The 12,709-nt window shown below is 36.8% G+C and overlaps 1 protein-coding gene across 1 annotated transcript in view; it reads right to left on the bottom strand.

Annotated features, from left to right (window-relative positions):
- Positions 1 to 12,709, bottom strand: part of PIK3CB (phosphatidylinositol-4,5-bisphosphate 3-kinase catalytic subunit beta) — a gene marked incomplete at its 3' end in the record, with an annotated part of 94,469 nt that overhangs the window by 1,908 nt on the left and 79,852 nt on the right. Inside the window, exons 14-17 of the mRNA XM_014960631.1 lie at positions 11,377 to 11,565; positions 5,975 to 6,096; positions 3,816 to 3,959; positions 2,738 to 2,837 (exon numbers count right to left, since the gene is read on the bottom strand). Coding sequence (XP_014816117.1) covers positions 2,738 to 2,837; positions 3,816 to 3,959; positions 5,975 to 6,096; positions 11,377 to 11,565 — 555 coding nt within the window. The remainder of the gene's footprint in view (positions 1 to 2,737; positions 2,838 to 3,815; positions 3,960 to 5,974; positions 6,097 to 11,376; positions 11,566 to 12,709) is intronic.

Raw genomic sequence — 12,709 nt, 5'->3', positions numbered from 1 at the left:
AAAAAAAAAAAAAAAAAAAGAGAAAGGCCTTTTCTAAGTCGCTCATATCCCAGAAATACCATTTTTGTAAGTAAGAAAGACATTGATGGAGTGAAGCTTCAAGTCACTGTTTAAAGCATGACTTAACATTTCCAAAAAACCGAATGAGATATTTTAACGTATGATACATTTACCCAAATTCCTTCTTCAAACTACAATTTCCGTCCCCTAATTCAACAGAGCACATAACACAGGTGCCTCTATCCCTACTGAAGTCAACAGAAACACTGAGTGCTTCACACCTCTAACAAAAACCAAACATTGCTTGAGATGAGCCCTGGATGCAGATGTCTCATCACACACATTAGCTGCACACAGTATGATACGGCCATTTGACTCCTTGCAGACAATTTTTATGTAACTACAGACTTAACTTTAACAGAGTCTTAAATGTTTGTTTATTGAAATCCCACTGAAGTTAGGCGTAAGGTAAATGCTGTAATGAATTAAGGTGTTCCAAATCATAGTATCTCATCTAAGCAATACTGTTACCTTAAAAATGTTTAAAAAGGCAAGGCAATTATTTGCAATCAATACAGGTGGTTTTAACCCTTTTTTCCCCTTCTTCTGCTTTGGAAATTTTTGTACTGGTACATAACTTCTAAGAGAACTTGCAAACTAGTGATTTACATGTACATAACACTTACAGAGAAAAGCCCTTCAGTAACAAATCTAGACAGCACACACGACAGACATAATTTCTACATCACATCTACATCTGAGCAACTTGTTAGCCAAATATAAAATAGCTGTTATAACAATCAGCTATATTTGCACTAGCCACAGTTAACGCGCTGAGTAATACACACATTCTCTAGCAAAGAGCATCAACTTAATAATCACAGAAGTCCATTTCTATACAAGGAAGCTTCGGGCTAACTTACAAGGTGCTGAGTCAAAACTTACCACTTCTACAGAGAGACTGACCCCTGTCAGGCAGGATGCTGTGGAAATTGTACGCAGTTTGATTATAAAAGTGAGGCAACGGAGACCTGCCAGGTCAGCCATCTGTCAAAACCAAAAGCGCTCTGCTTTTCCACTATTCTAGGAGCTGTACAAACACCAGCGACAGGGGAACAAAATGGAACCCGTGTTGTACAAACAGGAACTTTTTGAAGTATTTCTACTTTGAATTTCTTCCGTGTTTGCACAGTTGGGAATTTTTTTGCCCCTTCTTTGATTGTACTGACATTTGTTTCCTGTGAAGTGCACAAAAACTGTACTGACCTTAGGTCTATTGCTTAAAGCATTTCATCACCTAATCTTTTTATGAGTTTGACAATACTAACGAGCACACTTGTGTAAGAGATGGTCTTCTCAGTGTCCTGTCAACTGCAGTAGCAAAAAGCACAACAGTACCCTCCTGTTCCATGTGCTGCTCAAAGCACAGCTTCGATGTAGACAGTATCAAAACTGTTAGAAATTACACTCATCAGACTAATATCTATTCAGTTAGGTTTTGTGGCCTGATACAGTTAATAGATTAACTCCAGAGAGAGATCTTTTTTTAAAGATTTTTATGATTGCAATCTAAATTAAGTTGATAAACTGCACTAGAGGCTTCAAACATGCCTTGTTGAGTGTGTCTACTAATAAACTTAGTGTATTTAAAAGCAAACCTTTTTAGGCTATTTAAAAGCAAACATATCTTCTTTTTTTTTTTTCTTTCTTTTTTTTTTTTTTGGTAAGTAGCACATCTATATTAACACTAAAATGAGCATTTGGTTTACCTCAACACTTCTATCACCAGGGAGTACTACATTATACTATAATTTGAGGGGCTTTCACATCACCTCTTAACAAAGGCCAAAGCTGCAGGAATTAGTCCTGGAGTCACCTAAATAAAGTTTAGACAGAAAGGCAACAGCTTCTATTGAACAAGCTACCCTTAGAGGGGGAAAAAAGGTCCCAAGTTTCAAGTGCACAGAAACCCTTCCTCAGTTAACAATCCAGCCAGCCTACTGCTCTGTTTGCTGAAGGTATCTCACACATCTCAGGACACTATAAAACCAGCTCCCTACCTCCGAGGCCCCACAGCACGAACTGCTTTCTCTGCCAGGGAGAAAGCTCCATCCTCCATCTATTTAGCGCTTTTATTTCTCTCTCTCACATTCTTCTCTTCCCTGTTCCCCAACAGATGGACTTTGTCAAGGTAACCAATAGGAGCCCCACAGGAGCAATGGAAGAAGTATTTGAGTTACAAGCTGGGACAAGTCAAGATTTAAAGGAGAAGGGAAGTCTATACCTGTTTTGCAAGCACCTTCATATGAGCAACACTTCCTCGGCAGTAAGCTTCAAGTATCAAACCGAACTGCACTGAAACAGCAGGTATGTGAACCTCTGACCTGTAAGAAGAAAAGCTTCTTATCAGACCACAGTATTTACAGATTAGCATTCTTCAAGCCATTAATTTTGAAAAAAACCCAACCCAACCAACCAAAAAACCCCAACAACAGCCAAACCCCCACCCCACCTCAAAAAACCCCAACCCTAACCTTGGTCACAGAGCATTCTTCAAGCCATTAAAATGGAAAAAAACCCAACCCAACCAACCAAAAAACCCCAACAACAGCCAAACCTTCCCCAACAGATGGACTTTGTCAAGGTAACCAATAGGAGCCCCACAGGAGCAATGGAAGAAGTATTTGAGTTACAAGCTGGGACAAGTCAAGATTTAAAGGAGAAGGGAAGTCTATACCTGTTTTGCAAGCACCTTCATATGAGCAACACTTCCTCGGCAGTAAGCTTCAAGTATCAAACCGAACTGCACTGAAACAGCAGGTATGTGAACCTCTGACCTGTAAGAAGAAAAGCTTCTTATCAGACCACAGTATTTACAGATTAGCATTCTTCAAGCCATTAAAATGGAAAAAACCCAAACCAATCAAATGCCCACCCCACCTCAAAAAACCCCAACCCTAACCTTGATCACATAAATAAAATAAAAAGCTAGATTTCTGAAGAAACAAACCCCTTCTGTGCTGAACACTAAGGACTGGCCAGTTTCAATGCACATCGCTTATTTCAAGGTCTAGGATTGTTCTGAAGGCAGTAATGTTAAGAGATAGTGATTAGATATTTTATTTCAGGAACCCCTTTTATTCAAGAAAGCAGTACTGATAACTCTTAGAAGATGATACTGAGAATAAGGGCTGATGTTAGACTGTGCATTCTCAAATCTTTGTAAGGGAAAACTCAAAATTTGCCTGAAGAGGAACACTTTGAAATAACCCACTGAACCTTACACCGGAGCCAATTATCCTCCAAAACATTTTCATGTAGTACTTGCTCTTTTTCTTTAGAAATATTAAACTAGATCATACTTTAAAGACAGAATCAATATATAGTCCATTCTGCAAAGTTTCTGTCATGTGGAACTGGTCATCAAAAGTAGCAATGACACATAGAACCGCTTTTATTTTCTCTTAAACTCTCAACAATAATATAAATTTTTCTCAGTTGTGAGGTATAAATATTGTACTTCTACTGCATGCACAGCCAAAACAAACATCTAAGGTTATATACAAACCTAATTTCTCAGATAGTTAGAGCTGAACGCAGTTGAGAATACTTTTGTCTAACAGTAGATTACAAACCATTGTAATACTTTTTAGTTATAGGCTTGCTCTGATCTATAAATGCCAAGGGTAAAGAAACATAAAGAGGACTTGTAGGGGACTATGACAATGCCTAACTAGAAAAAGCCTCAAGAAACCATATTTGAAAGTCCAATCAAGCTCAACAGTTTCAGAAAGACGTAAGGGACAAACTCCTACCTTAGATGCCAAAACAACATCTGTCCTATTCTCCTATTAGCGAGTGCTCTCTCCAACAGGAATCTGGAGAGCGCACAATCAAGAAAAGGTTCATATTTCAGGACTTGCACAAGTTGAAGAAGATACTGAGAGAGCTCTTCATCACTAGAATGAGGTACATAAAAGCAGTTAGTAACAGTGTAACCAGATTAATGTGATTCCAGAAATTCAGATGCATTTGACAATTCCAACAATTACCGATTTATTTCAATAGGAAAAGTGTTCCCCAATTTTTCAGTCACATGGAGAAGGACAATAACGTACAACTTAGAGCCAGGTTGATCAATCCATCAGTAAATTATATCCCAAACAGAACTTTAGGGCCCTCAAACCTATACGTAAAAACCCGGTGTTCTGTCATGGGCTTTTTACAAGATCAAGATCTCAGCCTGAGTGCTAGGTTAAGCACCCAGGAGATTATTTCAAATTATTTCAGACTGGAAATTGGCTCCCTTTGACTACTCAACCTCTGATTGAGGAGCTGGACCCTTGGAACCACGTGAAGAACCCCTGTAACTGAGCAGTCAGCTGCAGAGGGCATGGACAGGAACTGACAGTAGTCGCATGTACCCATCAAAGTCACTCAGTTTACAAAGGGGGAGTAGAGTATTCATTCCACTGAAAGCAATTCAATTAACCTACCTTTAAAAATAACTACCTGACAGTGAATAGGTATTAAGATACACCTACAAAGTGATCCATTTAGCCAAAATGTTTCGTTTGGGGTTTTTTTGTTTGTTAAAATCATACCAACAACATGAAGGTTTTTAGAGTATAAGGAAAAGTACATAATCTTTGAGAAACCAAGGAGTGCCCAAATTACTCCTACTTCAGAAGTGCAAAGTTAAGTATTTAGTTCACAGTTCATAAACACACCTCTGAAAAGCTTCTATATTAATTAACAACTTCAAGTAATATTATGGCATAATAAAAATAATTCTAATAATTTTCTGTAAAATCCTGTATCACCCTCCCCTCAAAAAACCTCTCACACTTGACAATTATGTTACTCTAGAACAAATGTGAATATTCTTGACTTTTTAGTATCTTTTCTCTTATAAAATGCCTGCAGAATTTAAATTAATAGTAACATCTTCTGTCCATCACTTAAGACTTCAGAGATGCACATACTGAATTTTTTCATTCTCTCCATCTCACTCTGAAAAACATCAGTACCTTGGTAAAAACTTCCAGTCATGCTGTATTGCATTTTTTTTTGTCTATTTTATTTTATTTCAGCTAATAGAATCACCTTTAGGTTACAGCTTTTACCAGCTGCCTTCCTCAGGCTTTTTAAAGAAGTTGAAAACTGATTTCTGACACGCAACTGAACACAGTTTTGCTCCAGAGCCAGAACTGAGAATTCTGGAAATCATTCCAGATGCAATAATTCAGTATTATTAGTATAACCCAGCAGCTAAATTGCTTGTTTGCATTTGAAAGAAGTCAAAATATTCCCTTTTTTTTTTTTAACCCCACAATCTAGCCTTGACCATTAAAAAAATTAATCATTAAACTATTCACCACAGAGAATTTAGAATTCAAGGACAGGAAATATGCAGTAATGCTGCAAATGATAATATTATACAAATCTTGCCCTACGTTACAGTGAAGAACAAAATTATACGTGATAAAGGGAGAACATGAAGGCTACTGCGAAGAACAAACAAATCAGTGATTCTCTTGAGTTTTTTATTATATGCTACAGCTCACATTTCTACTAAATGATACCGCCAATACCTGACACAGAGTGGGAGGTGGCCGGATGGCAGCTTTATAGGATTTGACTACTGTAATGCTTTGTCCCTTTGGTAATAAAAAGTTCTCACACAATCCTGGTGCCCCCTTTGTCCAAGAAAAGGGTGAGCAGACCCCCCTCTCTGGAACAAAGGCTGTTCCCTAACACCACGGAAAATAACGGTCATTGAATACCAGGTGTCAGAATAAGAAGGTTTTATTTGGCTGCCAATATACCTACCTAGAAATTAGACTGCTTTATTTGGTCATCTATTCAACAGTTAAATCTTTCCTCTTTGGGTTCTTTTTCTTCCAATAGACAAACAGAATGCAGTTTTTCACCCCAGAAATCTTTGCATGCTGAATTAATACAATATACTCACCTCATTTGTTTTAAACAACCCACTGCATATTCTCTCACATACTGGTCTGGATAATTGAAATCCAACAATTCTAACGCTTCTCTAGGCAGCAGCTTGGGCCATATCTGAAGGAGAGCCTGAAGCTGTTTTAAAAAGATGACTATTAGGTGACAGGTCAAGTAACTACTTAAGAAAAGAGATGGGTATAAATGCCCATAATACAGAACATAAATGATCAAAACAACAGAATGAGGTTACAGACTGATCGGGAGGGGGAGGCGGGAAGAAAGAAATAATTCTGGGAAAATGGATCCACTTCTGATTCAGTTTTTTACCTTTTAAAATAGTCCAGATTGGGGTTTTTGGCACCAGTGGCACCAAGTCTCATTTACGCAGCCTGAAAAAGTCTGTTTCTTCACACATAGACAGGACACTCAGTAACCAAGTATTAGGTAACCCCAGATGTGTATGTTTTAGAATCAGAGTTTCAGTAAAATTTAGATAATGGTTTGTAAATGCTCTCATAAACATATAAATATTTTGGTGATGGTAAAAGGTTTCCATTAAAAAAAAGTTTAAAGAGGGTTTTTGTTTTACCGAAAATATTTATCCACCTCACGTGATGGAGCCTTTTCACACATGCATTGTGCACAGTAATGAACATCAATTGCTAAAAAGGATGATTCAGGTTAGGTTTTTTTTTAAAAAAAAAAACCCAGTACCAAAGATGATGTGTGGGAAAAAATTAAGAACCCACTAGTGCATCATTTTGGACTACTAAGTAGCAAAACATCTAGAGATCTCATAAAATAAATGGGTTCATTGCATTTTAATGAAGCTACCCACTGCCAGTATATTTTTAATAATATATATAGTTGTATGAGTGAAACAATACACTATTCCTTGAAGTAAACAAGCTTGAACGTGTAAATGCATTGTATCAACAGCACAAGATGTTTTCTGTCTGTAGGAAAGAAGTCATAACTCAGAATGAAAACACACTTTCCTACAAATTAGATAATGTAGGCATTTCATATTTCAATACCAACTTATAAAATCTGAATGATCAGGAAGATCTTATTTCCTCATGATTTAGTAATCCTGTTACAGCAATAGTGAAAAATGTCTGTTTTCTACTCTGTCCTAGCTGAGCAAACGCTTGCAGTTCAATGAAGACAAACAGGTATGAGTTCACAGTCTCAACCTGCATGTACCAGGCACGCTCATCACACCCCTCAAACACCGTGGGGGGCAGATTCTCAACTGGTCCTTCTCTGCCCTTTTGGGAAATTCGGAAGGCAAGAAATGGGCACAGCTCAATGAGAGGGTAAAAGCAGTTGCCATGCTACAATGCCAGAAAGAATCAATTAAACTGTTTCCATGGGCCAAAACTGGTACAAACACATGAAAGATTCATAATGATATAAAGTAAAATTAGAAGTATTTTTAAATACACATGTCACATTCCCACAGAAACATACATACAAGCTGTATTCAATCCATAGCTCAGTAAGGGTCAATGACACCATCACCACTTACATATCCTGAATACTTGTTCTGAAATTCTGAAAGAAATACTAACACTGAGCAGATACTTAATACCATATAACAGATGTTGAAAATGCAAGCGGCAGGTATGCTTGTCAGACACACAGTAAAAAACTTCAAATGTATCAGATCATCTAGACAACCAATTTTAAATCAGGTGCAAAACCAACAAAAATGTAGAAACATTTTGTTAAAAATTATCCAAATGAATGGAAAACCTGAAATACAGTCTGAAAAGTCAAGTCAAAGTGGCCCTACAGGCCTCGTATATCCAGCGATAGATTTTGAAAGTCATGGTCTACAGTGTGTACATCAACTGTGAAGTTTATTTGCAGATACAGAGCTCCTCACTTTGACCGCTGAAATTATTTCTTAGTTTACTACAATGAGCAAACATTAAGTGATATGAGCTTAGAGGAAGCAAGATCTAAATGACTTCTAAAACAGCCAAGAAAATTCCTCAAATCACTTCTGCTCTGTTCACGTTCTGCCTCAGAACTTTTATTAAGAGAGAAGCAGAGTCCGACTGGCTCCACACCCCAGGTGTGCTGCGGGCTCCTAAATGTGCAGGTGAGAGGATATCACAAATAATATTTACATCTGGACAAAAGAAACAAGTACCATGAAATGCCCTCATCTGCTTTGGCAACAGAGAGGTAGCTCTGAAGAACTTCCAAGTACATCTAATCTGTAAAGAAATCTTACATTTCAGAACTTGTGTTTCAAGTTCTTAACATTTCTCTGCAGTATCTAAGAGGTTGAAATGCCTCGCACATGAAATACCGCACACTCCTCTCACACAGTCTGCAACTCCTCACAAGCTGTGAGAAAATGAGGAACTCAATTCTCAACAACAACCTAAAGGTTTAGAGAAAACTCAGATTTGGCCTTGGTCTATCAATATTTTTTCTATAAAGAAATAACCACAATTTCTTTCCTAATAAGACAAGTTGACTCTAAGAGACAATGCAATTAAGTAGGCCAGTATTCCTATTCTAATTATTTCAAGTATTTCAAAAATCAGTTGCCCTCTCTCTAGTTCTCATTAATGATGGTGTCACTTCATTGAAAGTGGGTGGATTTTTTTTTTTTTTAATGATGGCTAAGTTCTGCTCCAAGAATAAATACTGCTAATGTGAATTCTGCTAACAAGTTCTGCCACCCTACTACTCTGCTGAACGAGGAGGTGATGACAACAGTAAAGGCAAACAGAATTCCTTCAGGGCAACTATTCTACTAAAATATTGCAATACAATGAGAGCTGGGATGAAATATGTATAGTAAATAATATAAGAAGGCTACTTTAATCCACTATATATAACTTCATGGGCCACTGAATCTTTAATAGGTTAAAGATGGTCTACAATTAATTTCCATTTCTGAAAAACACCTTACTACTTTTGAGCTGCATTAGTAGAAATACAGTTATTTGGTTCAATTTTCTTATAAACAGCTGGTGTTTGGTTGGGTTTTGGGTGGGGTTGAGTGGTTTGGTTGGTTTCGTGTTTGTTTGGTTTTTTAGAAACTTTTTGCCTTAAGTGTCAAGACTTTTACTGCAATGCTTACTGCTAACAATAGGCATTAAAAAAACTTCTGGTACCATGGCACGCGTGTCATAGCAGCATAAATACTGCAATACGCAGCTAATACTATATATATTTAATTTTAATGAGAGATAAATTATGAGTCCTGCTACTTCTGGAATTCATAAAATTCATGAGGCCTTACCTGAAAAGTTAAGTCACTGGGAATACTTACATGTCTATGTATAACAGAAATATTTGGCATGTTTCAGATTAAGACTATTCTTGCTGCCAAAACCAATATTAAAATATAAACGACACTATTGTCTATACATAAGCAAACACCAAACATAAATACTACATTCCTTCCAGAAAGTACACAGTAACAAGCAAGATGACTACATATTTTCAGCCATCTGTTTAATTAAAATGCTTCATACATATTTTTTAATATTCCAGATGTAAAGAACTTTGAGCTGTCAGCTAACACCCTCACTCCAAATAACTTTTCAAAACTCTGCTACCAAAGGCTGTATTTCAAAGTTGCTCACAAGCAATCAGAATGCTTTTTCCTTCATATACTTTAATAAGTAAACAAATACTTATATTTCTATGGTTTGTATTTCCAGATAACTTTTAGTAGTAGACAATAAATTCAGAAAGACATAATGGAATTACTAAGGAACAAAGGATTCTTGCACATGAAAGAACAAAGTGAGCAAGGAATGTGTGGGAGCTGCATTTTGTTAGTGCATGTTAGTTCATGGCACAGACGATGAAATAGGATGAAATACAATTTATTTTTATAAGTTGACAGAACATATACATCTAGCTGGTAGGAAGGATGTAATAGAAAATAAACTCTATGCTGAGGGCAAACTAAGATTCTGACTGACGGGTTAATCACAAAAATCACACAATGAATAAATGGAAGTTGAGTTTTCATGGAGTGGTTTCCTTTTCTTCCAAGAACACCACGCCTGAAACAGGCGAAGTTCAGAATCCGCAGCTAGTACAGAAATTTATACTGTCAATCAATCCTTCACGTCAAAGCTTTTTTAGCTCAAAGTTTTCTTAGAAATGAAAAGAAATAGTTTAAAATTTAAAAAACAAGACTTATGGAAAGATATTAATATTATCTCAGTGTAGTAGTCTACAAGAAGCTGAGTGTCACTTAAATGTGCAGTTCCATCAGGATGAGCAGACAAACAAAACGTCTGGGTTCCCCCTCAGAGCGAGCATGGTGCTTGTTACCACCACCCACACTTCTGTGGCTTTGCTCCACCTGCTCTGTCCACAACCAGGCTGAGAAGTTTCAGTACTAATCCAGGGATCTGTTATTTATTACTTTTTAGTCAGTCTATCAAGCAGGAATGGTCTCACTATAAACTCATATAATTTTTCCTGTATCAAGGTTCCAGCTATTCCCAAAAAGCATCACAAGAGTTGGATTCTACTTGGGTAAATACAGAAAAAAAAAGCAGCTGCATCAACTTATTTACAGTTCAGTGAAATAACCTTGCACATTTATACAGCAAACAAATGACACAATTTTGATGAAAAGGTAATCTTGTATCACAGCACCGGTCTGCAAGTCCTTCATTACTTACAGTTACTTTGAGAGACCCTCAGTCAACGTGATGAGAATAAAATATTTTGTACCACTAGTGGGTGTCATATCTCTTTGAAACATGACATCTGCCTGCCTCAATGAGGCTTAATTACCCACTCTGAGATGTGGATTTTTATAGCCTTTGAGCAGTTTAACAATTTTTAGATGAAGCTTTATTTCAGATCTTGATTTACACACTTAAACTTCTCTTTTTCTTGTTTTTTAATAACCTTATAGAAGAAGTTCTTACTGTGAGGGTAGTCAAATGCTGGAACATTGCCCAGAGAGATTGTGGAGTCTCAGTGGAGATACTCAAAGCTCAGCTGGACACAGTCCTGCTGTAGGTGACCATGCTTGAGTACCGGGGATTGGACTATATCTTCTCAAAAGGCCCCTTCCAACCTAAATGATTCTGTGATTCTGCGGAACTCCTTGCATTTAACATTAAAGTTGAGCACAAGATTTTAAAATTAGCCTGTATAAATAATTGCTGTGCCCCTCTCATCATTCAGAGGACCTCAGAAATGCATTTTGGGTTTGGGGTTTTTTTTTGGTTTTGTTTTTTAAAGGTAAGTTCTTGCTTATGTGCCCAGGCCACAGCCAGTCTACAATGAACTTTGGTATATACAACAGTATATACAACAGTAGCATTTCAAAATGTCTATACTTGGGAAAGAAACCCTATTTACTCATTCTTTGATCCCAGTGTTTTTCCCCACCACCACCATCTCTTCCCTTACCTGAGCAACATCTTCAAGTTTGTTCCATTTTAAAGAGAGCAGCAGTTTTGGCAATGATTGTGGAAAATTTTCACGACAGTCATATCGTAAAGTCCAAATAAGATCCATTTCATTTTCACAGAGTTGAGATAAAGGATCTCTTTCCATTATTTCTTTTAGCACAACATAAAACTTCTTACCACCTCGACCCTAGAAAATAAGAAGTGTATGAAGTTTGATATATTCAGTAAGATTCTTTTATTTTAGCTCAAATACTAGAAATCTTACACCAGGAAGAACATCAGATAAAACTCATGAAACGCAGAGGAATGACTACTATGCCTTTCAGGTTTCAGGTTCCTCAAGCTATAAGAACTGCAATTAATAGATTCAAAAGTAAGCGTACTGAAGTTTCTGAAAAATAACTAAACTTTACAGTTCATGACACTAGATGGCAATATTTCTATTTTCCAACTCTAACATGGAGAAGTTTCATTTAGGATGCATATACTTTCTCCTTTTGTTTTTCGAGTAAGCAAATTCAATAGATATACGTATAATTTTATTTTTATTAAAAGCCAAAAGAATACTTTTCCAACAATAATCAAAAAGAAGTACATTTGCTAAGTATACAAACACATACTTTCTTTTGTCTTCTAATCCAGACTTGTCTGTTCCAGACATTTTGCTGCATTTTATCTCTCTGAAACACTAACACTAGCACCGATTCTGTAAATCAGTTTGTAGGAACGGGCCTTCACTCTGGCTCAGTTAATGCCTTCTGTCCCAGCCATGCCCTTATGCAAACTGCAAGGGCAGAAATTAAAGCAATGACATCAGCAGCAACAGCATTCCATAAATTAACAGGAGACAAAAGAAACTGCTGCTTCAGGGTAAGGAGGCAGCAGTTGAAGGGAATAAATTAGTTTCAATATATATTTTGAAAATCAATACGGCAAGCTGTAAATTCTGAAGCAAACTTTTATCTTCACAAAGCTGAAGAAGTTTCTACATAATTTTAAGAGGCAGGCTAAAGGTCTTTACATTAATGGAAAAGAATAAAAAAAAAACAACAAAGGAAAGCTCAGAAGAAATGGTAGGCAAAAATTAATTAGGATTCATAGCAGAAACAAACAGCTCTCATCAAATAACATTCTGCACAGGTTTCCCACCTGACCGAAAAAAAAAACCACACACAGAACTGCAGTTTAGCTCCTCCTAGAAATGAGAAGTGCCTGGGCCTTGTATTGTGCTGAGATATTTTAAGTAAATATTTTCATGTAAAAATGCCACATAAGTATAAATTCTTTAGAGGTGCATAGTCTTTAAAAAGCTAGATGAATTGCAATGCTTG

The sequence above is a fragment of the Calidris pugnax genome, unplaced genomic scaffold (genome assembly GCF_001431845.1).
Source record: "Calidris pugnax isolate Ruff unplaced genomic scaffold, ASM143184v1 scaffold398, whole genome shotgun sequence".
NCBI classification, from domain to species: domain Eukaryota; kingdom Metazoa; phylum Chordata; class Aves; order Charadriiformes; family Scolopacidae; genus Calidris; species Calidris pugnax.
Note: the sequence above shows the minus strand (reverse complement) of the source record. Positions and strands in the feature narration are given on the sequence as shown.